General features: G+C 35.8%; 1 protein-coding gene across 6 annotated transcripts in view; it reads left to right on the forward strand.

The window, feature by feature from the left end:
* The window catches only part of CDK13 (cyclin dependent kinase 13), a 47802-nt gene that overhangs the window by 9972 nt on the left and 20110 nt on the right, over positions 1-17720 (forward strand). For all 6 annotated transcript variants that reach the window (XM_080338644.1, XM_080338647.1, XM_080338648.1 and 3 more), the window contains exons 2-5: positions 1874-2479; positions 5904-6071; positions 6343-6482; positions 8435-8605. In XM_080338644.1, coding sequence (XP_080194770.1) covers positions 1874-2479; positions 5904-6071; positions 6343-6482; positions 8435-8605 — 1085 coding nt within the window. The remainder of the gene's footprint in view (positions 1-1873; positions 2480-5903; positions 6072-6342; positions 6483-8434; positions 8606-17720) is intronic.

Consider the following 17720-nt stretch of genomic DNA (forward strand, 5'->3'; position numbering starts at 1 on the left):
TGGACATAGACATGAATGTGTCTTGTGACCTGAACCAAACCCTTACATTTCGGTTGAAAATTCAGAAATCAGAATTATGCAGCAAGCTTTTTTCTTTAATTAAAGGGTAAAAAACCTTCATTTTTTATTATTTTTTTAAAAAAAAAATACTGTTATTTTTACCTTCTGTCTTTGTTATCCTGCCATGCCAGAGTGCCAGAAAAATCTATAAAACCTGCTTCCTGGTATAGAATTAAATCGCGTTAGTTTCCAAGAGTTATCCTCGTGGGGTTTGACACTTTTTTTTTCTTTCAACAACCTACACATTGTTTTGAACCACTCCTACATGATCTTGATTTATTTCAATGACTTCTCATATTGCTTTAGAAAGAAGACTGAAAAGAGTCCTCGCTGTAGTGCAGGAAATAGTGTAAATTTGGAAATTAGTAAATACTGCACACAAAATCAAAACATTATTGTACTATATTAAATATTTGTTCAGTTGAAATGTGATTTCTTGTAGTGATAATTAAAACTGAATTAATTGTTACTAAAATTAAATTTGACATAGTGGTAGATAGTTCTGACCATAATGGTTGTAGGGTTGTAGTTGGCTTTATTTTTTTGTCTTCCCAGGGTTTTGGCAGCCTCCATACACTGGTGTGCTACCTTTTGAAATCTGAAATTCTTGTATTTCCAAGAAGTTTTATTTTTGCTACTGCTTGATACTTTATCCAGTTAATAAGTACATGTTAAAAATCCTGATTATACTTTTTCCTTCCCTTCAAGTGATATATTCAAGGAAAATATTTGCATCAAAATTTAATCAAGAGAATACATGTAAACGTGGTGAAGACCCTTGCTGTTCTTAGTATGGTAAAATGAAATAAAACCTTCACATTTCATTTATTTCATAATGTTTGTGTGTGGTAACAGTGGACTAGGCTACTTGTTCTCATGCCTTTCACCTCAATGACATTTCTTTCCTTTTTTATTAAAAAAAAAAAGAATTGATGAAGAACTGACACAGAACTACTAGGCAAATTAGAATATCACTTTAAAAAAAAATGAAAAATAATTAATGTTAAATGGTATTTTTGCACAGTAAAAGTTTGCTTTTCTAACTGTTAAGATTCAGTCCCTTGCTCTCATTCTAGGTTGTTTTCCTGCTATGATTTTGTATATAGCTTACATTTTGTAGGTGATGCAGGTGTAGCATAGGCCTACTTGTGGATTATGTTTACTTAGCAGTAGCTATAACAAGTGTTGGGTACTTTTAGGTTTTGTGGGGAAAAAGTATACACTTGAATTTTTAAAAAGGAACGTGGCAGCCTTTAGTATTCAGTATTATTGTTTCAAGTAGCTTATTTTAATGACACTTGTGAAAATGAAACTTTAGAGGTTACTATAATTACTACTTCAATGTTGTGTTTAGATTTTTCTCGTCATGTTGTAACATTGATTTGATTTTGTTGAATTCTGGTTATTTAGCCAGCTGAATTTTTCTGAAATACTATGTATGCTAAAGATGTTTGCACAAGGTGCATAGAATCAGATTTTCTTTAAAGGAGAAAAATATCTCTGCTAAGTAGTGAGGGAAAAGGAACATGTTTGCCCTATAGGTATACTGGTATTTTGCAGTTCTTTAGTGGGATAAACTACATCTAATAAAGCTTTAACATTTTCTAACAAGCTATTTAGGTATAGAATCTTGATTGACTAAATCTATAAGGGTTTTTGTGGTTTTTTTTAGCATGATCTTTCCTATTTCACAGATCTTTGAAATGGTGATAATGGCTGGTTAAATAAAAGAGTAGTTTGTCAAAAAGCATATACACAGGGAAAGCAGCTAGACTAAATTTTAACTGGGTAAATCTTTACTTTTTTGAAACAGGAGATCAGCAAAATCTCGAAGCAGAAGTCCATATTCATCAAGACACTCGAGGTCACGTAGCAGACACAGATTGTCTAGATCCAGAAGTCGTCATTCAAGTATTTCTCCTAGTACATTGACTCTGAAGAGTAGCCTGGCTGCTGAGCTGAACAAAAACAAAAAAGCAAGAGCTGCTGAAGCAGCCAAAGCCAGTGCAAAAGCTTCCAATACTTCAACACCTACTAAGGGAAACACCGACACTGCTGTAAGTGCACCTCAAGTGAACAATGTAAAGGACCTGAAGAAAATAAAAACTGAGCATACACCTTCTCCTACAAGCAGTGCAAATTTGAAAAATGACAAGACAAAAGCAAAGGTCTCGCTTCCTGAAACGAAAGGGGAAAATAATTTAATTGCAGATAAAATTACAAAACAGAAACCTACAGCAGTAAAAGACAATAAATCAACTGTTGTAAAACAGCCACCGGTCACTGTAAAAGAGAAGAGCAAACCAAGTACACCAAGTGTAGTAACCAAGGAGAAGGATCGAATTGTTGCACTACCAACCTCCACACTGCCACCCTTGCCTTTGCCTCCCACGCTGCCTGAAGATAAAGAAACTGATAGGTGAGTTGTGACACACATTTGCTTTTTGAGGTTGCCTGTGTTCCTTTTTAGTATTGTTGTTGTTATTGTCTGTTCTTTTTTATTGTTATATTTTCCCTTGGAAAATACATATAATCCTATTTGCTAGATCAGGCTGGTGGATTAGGTAGTTTGTTCTTGCTCTGCAGTTTTTTAATATGGTGATTACTAGTGAGCTAAAATAATTTGATCTTAAAATAAAAATAATTTAACTAGTTCTTGAAAAGAGAAGGATTTAGTCTAGGAGGAATCTTTCCACAAAAAGTCCACCAAAGAGATTATTTAAAATCGCTTGCAGGTAATAGCTTTGGGACTAATGCAAGAATGCATTAAAGGATTCAATATTTCGAGTTTGGTCTGAACATATACATTCTTTTAGGGAAAAGCTGAATTCAGTAGCAATATGTCGAATTTCTTTAATGAGATGGGATTTGAGGTAAAGATTCCCTTCATGGCTTGTCATTTGTGTTATCTTTTGGAGCATAAAAATTTGGCTCTAGTGTCTGTATTCCAAGTGTCATCTGAGTTTAGACTACATTAAGTCTCTTTATAGTCTTAACAGAGAATATGTTTTGTGATTTGTATTGGAAAATTATGCTATTGAGCTGTAATCTATTTTTCTTTTGGTTTGTTGAAGTTGAGAAAAGTTACTTTGATTTTACTCATGGTGTTACATGACTCTCACATATATATAAGAAACCAACATCTCACAATAAGTAAACCAAAATTTCTTAGCGTTGAAGGAATAACTAATTTAAGTGTGATATATCTTTGTAAAAAATCAAAATGTAAAAGAAAAATTTGAAGCCATGTGAAGTACTTTTTGTATTCCATATCTTGAAACTAGCCTGTATTCTATTCTTCTTTGAGAAGAGCATAGTGTTTCTTTGATTAGTATAAGTAGTTATAAGTACAGGTGTAAATTTTTGTGTTGTGTTTGCCAGTAATTGAGTGCTAGGTTAAACGTTAGGATACACAGGAGGCCTTGGCAAATAGATACAATCTAACAATGTATTAGATTTATTTTTTTTTAGTGGTAAAAGAGAAATATTGTTTCCTGACCGGCAGCACTGTACCAAATGTCATTCCAGTTGTTCTGAATCACATCTGTGTGGTGGATGTACAGTTGCATTTAAATTTATGACAAAGCCATCCTCCCTAGGTAAATGGGATTTCTGACGCTGTTATTTGAGAGTAAGATTTACTGTTTTAACTAAAAACAAGGCTATCTGATTTAACTAAACACATGAGTGGCTTTGTGGAGTTGATTGTGATGAGATTTCATCTTGAAGCTGACTAATTGCTTCTCATTACTAGTATTTTTTAATGTAATAATTGTTTAAGTATAGCTAAACTGCACAGAGGAGTTAAGCTATAAATGGTTATATCAGTGCTGGGCTCCTTCTTTAAAAAAAAAAAAGCTTAAAGCTTGCAAACAGCTGCATTAGAAAGATTAATGACAAGTGATAGAATATTATTTATGCTTTGCTTAATTTTGCCTATAAGATATTATAAACTTAAAATCAGAATGGTTGTGGTTACAAGTCATTATAAAGCTTAAGTCATCGAAGAAAAATTATGAATATTTTTTAGAGAGGAGGATGGCAAAGACATTCATCTTGGGCTCAGAGTTATGGGAGGATCATACCAACAAAGAAAACTTGATGCCAGGCAGAACTGGCTGGTTCCTCGTGTTTCGTCAGTTGTGAAGTTCAGTAGAATCTGATAAATAAACTACTCAAAGGAACAGCAGTGTCACAGCAGCACTGTGTGGGTTAGCTGAAAGGGAAAACTGTTCTGGTCATAAATGACATGTGATTTAACAGACCTGAAAAAAGGCCACTCTTGGCCTCAGAATCTCTTGTTTATTGTAGTTTCACCAATATTGACAATTTGGGAGCAAAATGGTGAGAGAAATAAATATATATGAACTTCAAAATTAAGAATATTTCTTTACCATGATAATTATGTATGCTGTCCAAAGGTGTTTCATTCTTTATAGCATGCTAGCCATTGTGTGTGATGAGGGCAATATATGCCTCCTTGAGGTGCTGCTTTAAATTCAGGCAGTGGCAGCTTGAGAAGTGGTAGAAGATATTCAGGTGTTCTGTTTTCATGGATAAGCATAGACATATGCAAAACACAAGAGTACTTTGCAATTAGAACCTTAAAACAATTGATGTGAGAAAGAATATATGCATGCTCTGTGATCGAAGACAGCAAGATCTTTCCATTTACAGAAATTCCTGCTTTCTCTGCAAAGCTATAGGTAAGAAGTTGTAGAAAAACCTCCAGAAAATGTTCTCAGAGAAGGATGTTTATTGGCAAATGCAGCTATCTTACAAAATGTGCCCTCAAAGCATGACAGAAAATTTTCTTGATGCAATGGCAGAGTTTGAAATTTAAAGAGAGAATACTATATGAGAGTTCTGTGGGGAATAAAGAGTTATGTAATATAATGTTTAGAGTTGGTCATGGCTTTAAAATGGCTGAATATGCAGTAGCTACACAAATTAGCTAAACTAATGGATGTTCTGATAAAATGGAACCATGTGTTTAAAAAATATCCTGCAGCAAGTATGATGTTTGCAGAATTTCCCAATGAGAATGGAAACAACATCTCTAGAATGATTGTCTATGGTATGGTAATTGTTAAAGGAATATGTTGCTGTACATGTGTTTGGGGGATTTTTCTCAAGAGAGAGATTGGCTGTCAGTATCTATTATCTAATTATGGTTGATGATTAAAAATGGTCAGATATCGGTAACCCATGACAGGAAAACATTTAGTCATTTCTTCATCTGATTTTTTTTTTCTCACTTGATTTGTATGCTGATCAGTAGAAATGTGTTGAATTTGGAGTGTTTCCACAAATGTATGAGATGGGAATCTGTAAATGAGTTGATGTGGACTGCCTTGTAATGCCCTGCAGTGTTACTGTAACCATGAAGCTCATTATCTCTGGAGAACAACTTTATAGCAAACTGGATTAGGATAATCTTCTCTTTTATATGAGAAGTCAGAGTACAGATTTTACCAGTACACTTCTGATGTCTAGCAGCACCTAAGTTCAAAATAATAGTCTAGGCTGTAAGCAAGAGAAAAAGCTTGTGTGGCCAGGTATGACTTGTTCTGTCATCTAAAGTCAGGTCTCACTGGAAAGATCTGATTTTGTAGTTTTTGTAGAATTTTGGTAGTGAGCTGTTCATCTTCCAGAGAGCTGTTTGTGAGCCATTTGTGAAGCATAAATCAAAGCCCCGCAGATTTTAAGAGTGGTGATTTCAAATGTTGATGCATCAAGAGCCTACAATGCATTTAAAAGATAATTCATATAGGTTTTCATTCATGTGTGTTAGTATCATTCTACTGTGTTCAACTTATTAGCAAAATTGTCTTTTTTAATAGTTTGCGAGAGAATGTTTCAGTGAAGACAGTTAAAGAAACAGAGAAGAAACTTCGCCATCTGCTTGCAGACTTGCCACTTCCACCTGAGTTGCCTGGAGGAGCTGACTTATCCAAAAGTCCTGAAGAAAAGAAACCAGCAGTTCAGTTACACAGCAAGAGAAGACCAAAGTATGTTTATTAGACTTTTTTAAAGCCTATCAAGCAAGTGGAAGTGGTAATAGTATCTTTAAAATATATACTTTTCCAAAGAATTCTGCTTTTTAGTGACTTTTAATGTTAATAAGGCTTGAATCAAACTGCATGGTCTGTTGCCAATTAATGGTAGTAAGCCAGTTATCTAAAAATGTCTCATAAATATTTAGTGTTGAGAGGTTTTTCAAGGTTAAGACAATCCTTAGATGTATTGGCTCTATTCTTAGACATTTTTGTTGTTTTCTAGAATATGTGGACCACGGCATGGTGAAACAAAAGAAAAAGAAATAGACTGGGGAAAGCGCTGTGTGGATAAATTTGATATCATTGGTATTATTGGCGAAGGCACTTATGGGCAAGTTTACAAAGCTAGAGATAAAGACACAGGTGAGTTCCAAAAAGCAATTCTAACACTATAGTTCTAAAGTGAACAGGATAATTTAGGTTTGTTTTTATATTGAATAAAATTTGTGGCATTCTGCTCTATATTTGGAAAGTTTTTAGTTGTTGGTTTGTTTGTTCAGTTTTAACTCTAGTATTTGTCTGAATCACAAATTATCTTTTGCTGCCTTGGAAAGTCATTTGTCTGCAGAGTCATAGCTTAATTTCTAATTCTTATTTCTCAATTTTTGACATCATATACACAATTGAACTAGTGAAGAAGGAGAGGGTAAATACTGTGGGGAAACAAAATGGCACCGTAGATGATGACAAAGAATAATGGAATTTTTAAAAAGATGTAATGGTGAAAGATGTTATCCATGAGATTTACCCATTTTCATTCTTTGTACTCTGATAGTCACTAGCTGAAAGTAGGAAGAAAATCTACCTCTGTGCAACACAGATCTGAGGGCATTTTTATTGCAATATAACTGACTTTACAACAGTGACAATAATTTTTAAATTTCATGTTAAACTATTGCAGAAATGAGCAAGCAGTCACCACTATGATACATAAGAATTTTTTCAGTACTTCTAAATAGCTCATGCATTGAAATAGTTTCTTCGTATGCGCTGTATGTTACTTGATCATTTTATGTTCAATTAGTAGTTCTTTCTGTGAGTTCTTGCCCTTCTGACTTATTTATGCATGCTTTGAATGCTGGATAATTGTCTACCACAGTGGTGACTGAATCACATAGGATCACATACCAGCGTCAGTTCCTTCTTTCTAATCTCCAGAAGGATGAGCAATGTAATTACAGTTCCTTCATCGTTCTTCACTTGTGCTTGTCTCAGTTTTCAAACGTTAGTTCTTAAGTTGAACTGTTAACAGATTTTGGTTTTCGCCTCCTACCTTGGGAACCATTGCAAAACATGTTTAGGAGCTTCTTCCTGCTCTCCTGGGATTCTGTTCTTTGCACATTTAACTTTTTAATCTTATAACCATATTGCCTCTTTGGCAAGCTTCAGGTTATTTCTGTGTGGCGGTCACTTTTGAATCTCCAGTGGAAGTTGTTGCTCTCTGTATTGAATGGGTCCATACAGTTATAGCAAACTTTTCATTAGCTTTGGATTCAAATCTTGTGTAAAGAGTGGTATTACGGCCCTTGAGATACCTGATAACATGTGGATGTTGGGTCACACTGGAATGTGATCTATTGTGTATGTATCATATACACTGCTGTAGGATATTTCAGAACTAACAAAGATATCTGTGCTATCAACAAATTTCCCAGATGTAGAAATAAACTTCCAAGAACAAAATGATTGAGCTGGCATACAGTCTATAGATATCATCCATCATGAGTAGGTCGTTCTTCTGCCACTTTGCAGAATCTAGCTTCATCCAGCCCTGGCTGCAATAAAATAATAAGGAAAATTTCTCCTTACTGTAAATGTGACAGTGACACTTCTGCTTGTAGAAGGTATACTGATTAATTTGAGAACTCTTTAGTCATCTGCCTCGTGTCTTGAACTACGTAATATTTCTGGATATTTATATGCATTCTGAGCTGTGGTGATATAGTAATAAGAAATCCAGAGTAGACACAGGCCTCTGTCTCTAAAGCTGCTGTTGATAATCACTCTTATATAGGGTTTTACTGGTAGAGCTGGTGTAGACTGTCAGGACACAGATGAGTGAGGTGTGCAGGAGAAAGAAGACAGGCCTTACAGTGGATAGCTGAAAATTCTCATTTATAGTTTTGCTTCTCCATGTGATTATTTCCCAACAATGGTTAATTCTGTTTCCATTTGCAACAAAATGTTAACTGTTTAGTCCATTCAGAAATGGTAACAAATGGGAAGGGTTTTAAAAACAAACAAACCAAGCCAATACTAAAGCCCAGAGTTTGGTTACTAATTTTTTTTTTTTTTTAATTTAAATTCTCTCTTAGGGGAAATGGTGGCATTAAAGAAAGTACGTCTGGATAATGAAAAGGAAGGGTTTCCAATTACAGCTATACGGGAGATTAAGATTCTTCGACAGCTTAATCACCAAAGCATTATCAACATGAAGGAAATAGTGACAGATAAGGAAGATGCTTTGGACTTCAAGAAGGACAAAGGTATGTACACTGTCACAGGGTTGGTCCTGTTCTTAATATAGTAGTCTGCTGTGTTGCATTTGAAGTTAAGCGTCATTAAAAAACTGTTTGCAAGTTGTGATGGTTGGCAAAGAATTTTAATTTTGAATTAATCACTTATAGAAGTCCTTTAACTTAGCTATGCCTTTTGCTCATAGAAACAATTTTGCAAATATTTTGTGGGATAAAAAACAATGATTACTTCGTTCCAGTTTTGCTGGGGAGGAACACGTTTGACTCCTTGACACTCATGGATTACAGAGGCCAGCAACAATAGGAAGCTCTTAATTGTGAGCTTTTTTAGCCTTTTATCTTTCTCATATTTTCTCATATCATTTAGAGCATTGTAGGCTCAATACTGAAGAGATGTTTTTTGTTGTAGGCCTTGGTTTTATTTGAATTGTGCTTCGATTACTTTTTTCATAATTTGGTATGTGTGTCTTAGAGGCTAGAAGAAGGATGAATGAAAAACATCAAAAGCAAAATTTGTGTAGTGGTGGTGGTTTTCCCCAAATATAAAACATGCATACTTTTACTTTTTTGGTTTCTTCAGTGTTAAGTCTGGCTTGTTTGAGTTAGTGCAACCTCCTTTGCTTAGAGCATCAAGCAAACAGAATGGAAATCATGCAGTGTTGTTGTATGGTACTTTTGATATTGAATTGGTCGTTTTGTCTTTGAGTGCTGTTATCTTTTAAGTCCAAGTCTTATAAACCTGTCACTTGGTATTTTAGTGTCCTGTGGGCAATTTGAGAGAGGATTTGGCTGAGGAGGGTGTTTGGAATGTGGTACTTGTGTTTCTTCCCTGCTCTTCCTCCCTGAGTTTTGATACAGCATGCCCAGCACCAGTGCAGGCTGAAAACACTGTGTGAACTGTGTAGCCAGCAGAAACACCAGGTGATGTTGTGTTGAGTCAGAGAACAGCTCTCAAAATTAAGCAGGAATTAGTATTTTGTTTTTTTCATAGCATCTTTAGAAGGTATAATACCTTGAAGGTTATACAGCACTGACGTGCCTTTTTATTGTCTTTAAAAGTAGGAAGCATCTAGTGAAAGAGTTTCTCTAGATATGTGCAGGTTCAGTGGTCAGCACCCAGTCTGATCCCTGACAGACTGCAACAGCCAGTTTAGGCTTTTCATGTGAATCTTGTACTGAGTTTTAATTAGGTCTAACCTACTTGGCTGATGAGATCACACTGAGCTTTAACTTAATACTTGATGACTCATTAATTAATTTTCTCTCTTTCTGTTTGGTGACATGTAGGATTGAATTGTATTTTTTTTTGTGTACTTCAAACTGTGTCTCGTTAATTTTTTTTTGTCCAAGTCTGTATTTGTGCACTTGATATTGCTTTCAATTTAATTTCTGTTTTTTTATCTCACACCTTATTAAAACAATTACATTTTCAGAAAACTTGCAATGGAAGGAGCTTCTCTAGAGATGCTAGAATAAAATTAGTTTCTGATAGTCTCTTGAAAGCATTATCATGATAATGAGACTCTGTTATTATGATTTGTCTGTGAAAAGATGGAAGTTTTTTTTTTTTTCAGGCGCTACATTTTGTATTTCTCTAATGAGGAGTTCAGTGTGAAATGGAGATTTGTAGCTGAGACATTCTGGCCAAATTGTAGTCTATACAGGGAACCAATGGGAGTAGAAGGAAGTTTGGTCATTTTTATGGTAAACCACTGCAAACACAAAGTGGGCTGCTTGGTTTAAGAAGGAACTGTTATAAAAGTGGTAATGACATCTTATTCAAGCAGAGCTTATAGTAGAAGCAAAGTGTTTTTGCCCTCTGATGAACATTCTTATGCTTTAATGTATGTTATATGCTTATCTTAGTTTTGGAATATAACTCTTACAAAACCTTGCAGAAGTCTCATTTGTAACAGTACGGAATGAGGACATTTCTGCCAACACATGTTCATCTAGTTAATATGAGTAAAGTTAATTTTGTGTCTAAAGCTGACTGTCATATCCTGACCTATTACTCTTCTGTTTATTAACTTAGGGTTGTTAAGTGGGTTGTTGGTTTTTTTTTTTGGTTGGTTGGTTTTGGATCTTACTAGTTTAAGATGCAGCAAATTTAATTTTCTGACAATTATGTAACTGTTGGGCATGCTTTGTACAGTACTTGCTTTAAGGATGCTTTTTAAGATAGTAATATTGGCCTGTGAAACAGCAGTGGATTGACTTGTACAACTTTGTCCTAATACTTTGAGCTGTGTTACATGATTTAAAGGGATGTAATCCCATGTCTTCCAAACTGTTGAATATCTAACTTATTTCAGTATTTTCAACAGCATATTACTTTTAAAGTAAATTAAATAGAAGTATGTCTGCTTTATCCTGGCCAGGCTGGGATATGAATTTAACAATAGAAACAGCTTTAATAGATAGGATTATTTTTATTCTTTCTAGACCAACCATTAGAAAAAGAAATGTAACACATTGAAGCAGTGGTGTTTACATAAGTGTATTTCCGTCAGTAGAAATACAGCACATCAAACAGCACAATTGTTGGTATATGTTGGGCACACACACAGAGTAGGAGGTGTTATGTGGGTCTGCTATACTGAAGATCCGAAGTTTTTAACTCTGCACTTTTCATTATGCATGAGACTTGCTTGATGATAGAGAACAGCATTACTGATAATTAATTGGTAATTTAACAACATGATTCTGAGTCACGATCCCACCAGGTAAAATGTATGTGTTTGGTATGGTGAGGAGTATCCATGTTGTTTGTTTCTCGTGTAGGCTTTTCTCCCCTACCTGTCCGAGGGAGATAGGTGAACACACAAGCTCTGAAGTGTGAACACATGACTCTCTGTGTATTCTGTCTTGTTCATATGTCTGCATAACAGCTGGCTTTAAAAAAAAAAATCTGCTGAACATACTGTTAAAACCCTCTCTGCTTCTCTCAGGACATAAAGCTTCATAAAGCAGGGATGAGCTGTCATTTCCTTTCAGTATGTTCCTGAAGTCTCAGAGCTCTAGTTCTTTTTGTTGAAAACATTTTATTCTAGTGAGCCAGTGCAGGAACAGTTGCGGGTGTCAGTCTTCAACACTAGTAGAAGCAGCCTGACACTGGTGCTTACCACTAAGTCTGCTGGCAGCTAAACTTTCCTTCATTTTTCCATTTTGTTTGCTTGATGATAGTTTAAATTAATTGGAGTTCACATTTATGAACTTCAGTTCATGTCCTTTTAGACCAGAGTTTTGAGCAAGAGGATTGTACTTTGCGGAAGCTCTTAATCTTCTCTTAGCACTTTTTTTTGGTCTTTAAGGTTTGTGTGATGTTCCCTGGGCATCAGTAATTGAAGAAAACGTGATTTAAATCAGAAATTGAAAACAAAGAGCTATTTCCTAGGTATATTCAAATCTACACACTTCATAAGCTAAGTTAGTTTGACCACTTCATCAGCTATAAAGTATATCATGGGAAAAAAGGCCCATCTTACTTTGGGCTTTTGTTAACTCTGGTTTGTTTTCTCAGCGACTCTATCATTCATATGACTTAATATCTCTTTTTCCTTTGAGCACCTGAGATGGTTCTTCATTTCTCAGTCGCCTCTTCATCAGCTAGAAGCTGTTCGCAAGTGCTCAATAGTCTAGCTATAGGAATGCCATGATTTCTTTTTACTGAACATATGGAGAGTGCCTGACTTATATTTTGTTGCTCTAAATATAAAACCAGTATGTGTACTGACTGATATCTCTTCCTCCTATTGACTGGAAGAGATATTTTCAATTGTTAACCTGAGGGAGGTTATAAAACTTTGCACGGGAGACTCTAATAAAAAAGATCTGTTTAACATCAACAGCTTGGGGTGTTTTTGGTTTGTTATTTTTCGGTTGGGATGGGCTGGGGATGTGTGTGGTGGTTGTTTGTTTGTTTTTCCTGTGTGTGGATTATCTGTTTGGATTGTGTGTGTGTCTTTCTATAATTCATTTTAAGATCTAAGCTTACTTTAGATTGATTAAATTTTGAATTGATTTGCAGTACAAATTAACAAACCTTTTAAGGCATGAATTCAGTATGTATCCTGACAATACTGTGGTACGTGTGTCATGTCAAAAGGACACACTGTTATACGTTGTGGTATGATGAGCAGGCTACTTTTTCACAACCATCAAGGAGTACTTTGTCTGAAACTTTTTGGTTTAGAAGGAGTCTGTGACGGCAGTCATGCAGTCATCAGTGAGTACTTTACTGCAGGATTGGTTCTCTACTTGTGTTGTAGCTAGCTTTATCCAGGTTTCCTGGGGAGCTGACTAAAGCCAAACTGATCAGAATTTCAGAAACCCGTAATGATCTCTAATTTGCCTTGCTGCTCCTGATAAAGATGAGAGAAACTTCTTACTCAAGTAGTTTTCATGCTAGAGCTGAGTTATGAGGCATAGTGTGACTACTGGAGTGGTGCATCACATTGTTTGTTACAGCAAAATGAGAAAAATCCCTGATGATTAATCATAGATTTCTATATATTTGGCTTTTCCTATGCTTTAAGGTTTTTTTTCTTATTTCCCTGTAGTATGTGATGAAACAAGGACAGTATTTACTTCAAGACTTCAGTATGCCCTTGACTGGTATGCCTATTTCAGAATATGTTTCCATGTACGCACAGTTTGGATTGAATTTGTTTCAAGAGGAGAATGCAGCTGAACTTACAGTGGGAGAATAACACTTGTCATCAAATAAAAACCTGATGTTGGGTGAAAATGTAAAACAAAACAGAACAAAGTTCTGGATTTGGTAGACTAAATTTGCCTTGAACAGAAAGTTTTGTGAAATCTAAATGGAAAAATCACTATAGCAGTGATGCTTTCTGTAGTCTTAAGGTGATTAAAGGCATAACTGCTGAATTATTTGATGTATCTCAAATTAAAAAATAGGTATAAAAAACATGAGTAGAAAGAAGAGACGAAATGTCTGTTTAAGGGACTTTAAGGAATTAAAATGTAAGGAACTTGAGTGAATTGCTGGACAATTGCTTCTTTAGTTTTCAAGCTCTGGTAAAATTCTGTTTAAAACTTTTGGAATACAGTGTATCATAACTGCTAGATGAGAAATGTTAAGGAAATTAAAGAGTAAATATAGTAAAATTCTTTCTAATCAGTTAAGGGAGGGGGGAATGTACGTATTGCATAGAAGCAGCTGAGGAGGCTTATTAGCAAAACTTAAAATCTGATGGAGTCTCATTCTGAACAGTGAGTACAGAACAAAAAATGTTGAAAACCTGTTCAACAACTCAGCATTGTACATACCATGCACTGAATGAGGCAAGGTTGCTTTTTTAAAGCATCTTTGTATTTCAAGATACTATTGTAATGCATCCATACAATGATTGAGTTAGAATTTGCACATAAGTCACCTCTGTCTCCCAGTTCCTCTGATCTGTATGTAATCAGATATTTTTGAGAAACCCTAAACATTTTCCCTGTGAAATTACATTTGGAAAATATTTGCTTAAAAGCTGTGGTTTGTGTAGGCTTTTGGATTATTCTGCCTTGCTGCTCCCTGCCCCCCAGCCCAAAGCACTTTTATGTTACTTTGGGAACAAATGTGTAACTTGATGTCCTGATTTGTTGGGTCTGTGTAATTTGATGACAGTTAATAAATAAATAAATAAATCCAGAGCCTGCCAGTGTCACAAAAATGCAAAGTATATTTTGTCAGGTTTTTTGGCCCCTCAAAAAACCCTTTGTATATTACAGATCATCAGTGTCATGTTTTACCCATTTTGTATGTGTAGCTTTACAGCATTTTGTGTTTTGCTTAAGAAAACTGCTACTGTTAGAGCTCCATGACTTGAAATATATGATCAGGAGGAGATGTGTTAATCCTTTATTCCAAACTAGTATCTCACTTTCTAGCCTTTATCAATCTTAACTAACAAAATGGTTGAAAAGATCATTTTTTCTAAGTGCAAACAACAGCAGTAAGGCAAGGATTGTTTTCATCTCTGTGAGTCTCCTTTATTTATTGTGTACCTCCCTGATAGATTCAGCTGCTCATGCCCATATTCAGGAGTAGGTAATATTGCTACTGTTCAGCTGTTCCAGCTGCTGCTTCGTCAACATGCAGTGGCATTAAGGTTTCTTTTTATCTCAGTAGATAAAGGAATGGAGATGAGCTGTGTGGTATTAGCAAAGGAAATGGGGCACCCAAGACATAACCCCCATTAGTGCACTGTTGTAGCATGTGGAAACGCACTGTAGGCTGCCTCCCACCCCACAGGTGCTTACTTATGTGGAAGTGCAGGTCTTTAACATAACAGCAGTAAGTTAAGTAACATTATAGTCAAATAAGTAATTCTGCATTGGTTTGAACTGCATGCACTTTACTATAACAGAGCTGTAGGTGTTTTTATTACGCTGCTTCCAGAAATGAGGATATTGGGCAGAGTTCAGTGTCATTTTAAAATGTAACCTCCAAGTTATTGAACATCTTGGCCTCTTAAAGGAAAGAACAATTACTTTATGCTTTCCTTTTTGAGAAATGGGTATTTGTGTGGAATTTGTTTTGATTGAACTAAAGGATGCTGTAAACTCAAACTCAGACTATGCTGTAATAAGCAGACTGCTGCCTCTGCATAGTTCACTTGTGAAGTCTTCCATGACTGTTTTCTTCTTCCTGAATATCTATAGCTTCTTTCCCTGTTATGAAGGATCAGATCTGATGAAAACCAGTGGAGATTTGAAATGATCAAGTGGAATAACATAACTGTTTTGTTGACTGAAACTGTAGACCTCTGTCAGAAAAAGGGACCACGTTTGTCTGGAAATAAACTAACAGGAATTTCACTTCAGTTTGTGTAGTACCTTTTTTTGCAGCTACAATCACTTCCAAATATAGTTTGAGTAATACTGTAAATCAGGTTTTAATGGTTAGACTGCCAAGGCTAGTAGACTAGTTTTAATAGTTTCTCAGAACCAACAAAGAAGATTCAGCTTTGGAAGTTTTTCTTTTTAAAACAAACTCTAGCATTGTGTAATAATATGTAAGTAGTAAATAGGTAGTAATGCACAAATGTAATGGAATCATGCATTTGCTCTTGCTCTGATAATGAAGGAACATTTTGTGTTCATACAGTTCTACTGTGCATTTCTTAGTTAGAGTTGCAGAGAATATAAATAATTGGATGTCATCTCCCAGGTACTACTCCGTTTTATTTATGAATTATCTCTGTTGTCAGCTTTCCTTCGTGTATGAGAGTACTGGTTGTGACTGCTGATTACAAATAGTAGTAAAAAATCCCAGAAGCTGGTAGACAGAGCAGGAAATTGCTCAAGGCATGGAGTCTACTTTGCATATAAACAAGAAGACCTGGGTTCAGCTCTTCTCAGTCTGCAATCCCATGGACCTTTCCCAGTCTTTGTCATGTACGCACAGTGGAGCCTGCTGCTGTGACAGAGTTAACTTCCCTTTGTATTCCAGAGCAAGAAGATACCAAGATCATTGGTACTCAGTTTTGTTGAGCTGACATCCTATGAAGGGCATATCTAGATTATTCTGGCACTGCAGCATTAGTATCAAGTGGTTCATTTCAAGGAATTTTAAAATATGCCATGGTTCATATTTCAAGTAGACCTAACACCAGGTTGCCAGGTTATCCTGTTTTAGAAGACCAAGACTAGGAGCCTCTGTGCTTTTACCATGCTGAACTGGTGGACTGCATTGGTGAACTCAGTTATGCACATATTAACACAGCACACGTCAGTTCTTTGTGGTTCTTAATACTTCCTTCTTTCCTTTTGAAGTGGTGGGATCGGCTTGTACCTGCTTGATTTACCTCCTGCTCCACCTCCCCAGTGCGTACCAATGGGTATTTTGTGATCAGTGTTTTGCTTCCTATGTATAGCATAACAGCAGGACAAAAGGTCCTAAATTTATGAACCCTGAATGGCCTGTGGGTTTAGCTGTTCTACGCTGATCTTTGTTATAAGTTTAACGCTTACTATATGAGTAATCTTTTTCCTATCTGTTAAGTAGCAGGTTAATTTAGTAGTATTTTCTTCCCTTTACAGCTACTATGCAAGAAAACAAGTCAGTTCATTAGAATTTGGCTGTGTGTGTATACGTTCTGGCAAGCTGACTTCTTGTTATTGGTTCAAGACTTCCACTAGCTTCTGAACTGAAGCTTCTTAATTAGGAACAAGAACCTGTAATGAGTTCTTGTGGGTCAGAAGCTGTTCGTACTTCAGAGTGCTGGCTTTGAAATCTCTTGGGGAGGCTTTTGAAGATGGAGGGTAGAAAGACCCATTCAGATATGTTTTCTGCATTGCCACTAGTGCTCTGCAGGGCTTCCACTGCCTTCTCTAGCCCAGGGTTAAGAAGGAGGAGGAGATTTAACTACTAAAAAGTAGATTATTCTGGGGGTGGTTGTGCTGGAGATTGGTTATTGCTGCTTCTGAAGCACTCAGCACTTTTCTCCTTTAAGAATACTTATATATATCAAAGAGCCTTGGTTTTAATAGCTTTATTTATGGCATTACCTAGAATAATGTGAGATAAAACCAGATTCTGTTATGCCTAATGTGTGCACATGGCATCTTGGAATATGAGCTTCATCTTTGCAGAACTGCTGTTGCCAATAGGCTTTCTCATTGTGTCTTGTCTTATTAGGTACTTGTAGTCTGAGAAGAGCAGGCTTATTTCTGAGCCAGTTCCACACAAAAAGCTTAAATCGGTCACCAAATCATGACAGATGAACTAATGCTGTACATATTTTGATTGTACATTTCTCCACAAACTTTACAAAGGGAATATTAACCCACTTAATTTTTCTTTAAATAAAATGGATGGAGACGGAGAGCCATAGGGAGAGTACATGCCTACCTAGATTAAAGTGCTTTGTGGTAGAACTATATTTGTTTTCACAAACATTTGCCTAGAATAGTTGTTTACATGGAAAAAGAAACATTATGAAAACATTTTACCACACTATACTTCATTGCTGTTATTGGACATGAGGTACAGCTATAAATATTGAAGAAAATGCAAAGAGTTTTGTGAAAGGTACTTCCAACTTTCAGAAATAGAGAGCAGCAATGCTTTGAACTGCTGGTAAATCGATTTCACTCTCTCTGTTTC

The sequence above is a fragment of the Nesoenas mayeri genome (assembly GCF_963082525.1).
Source record: "Nesoenas mayeri genome assembly, chromosome: 2".
Lineage (NCBI taxonomy): Eukaryota > Metazoa > Chordata > Aves > Columbiformes > Columbidae > Nesoenas > Nesoenas mayeri.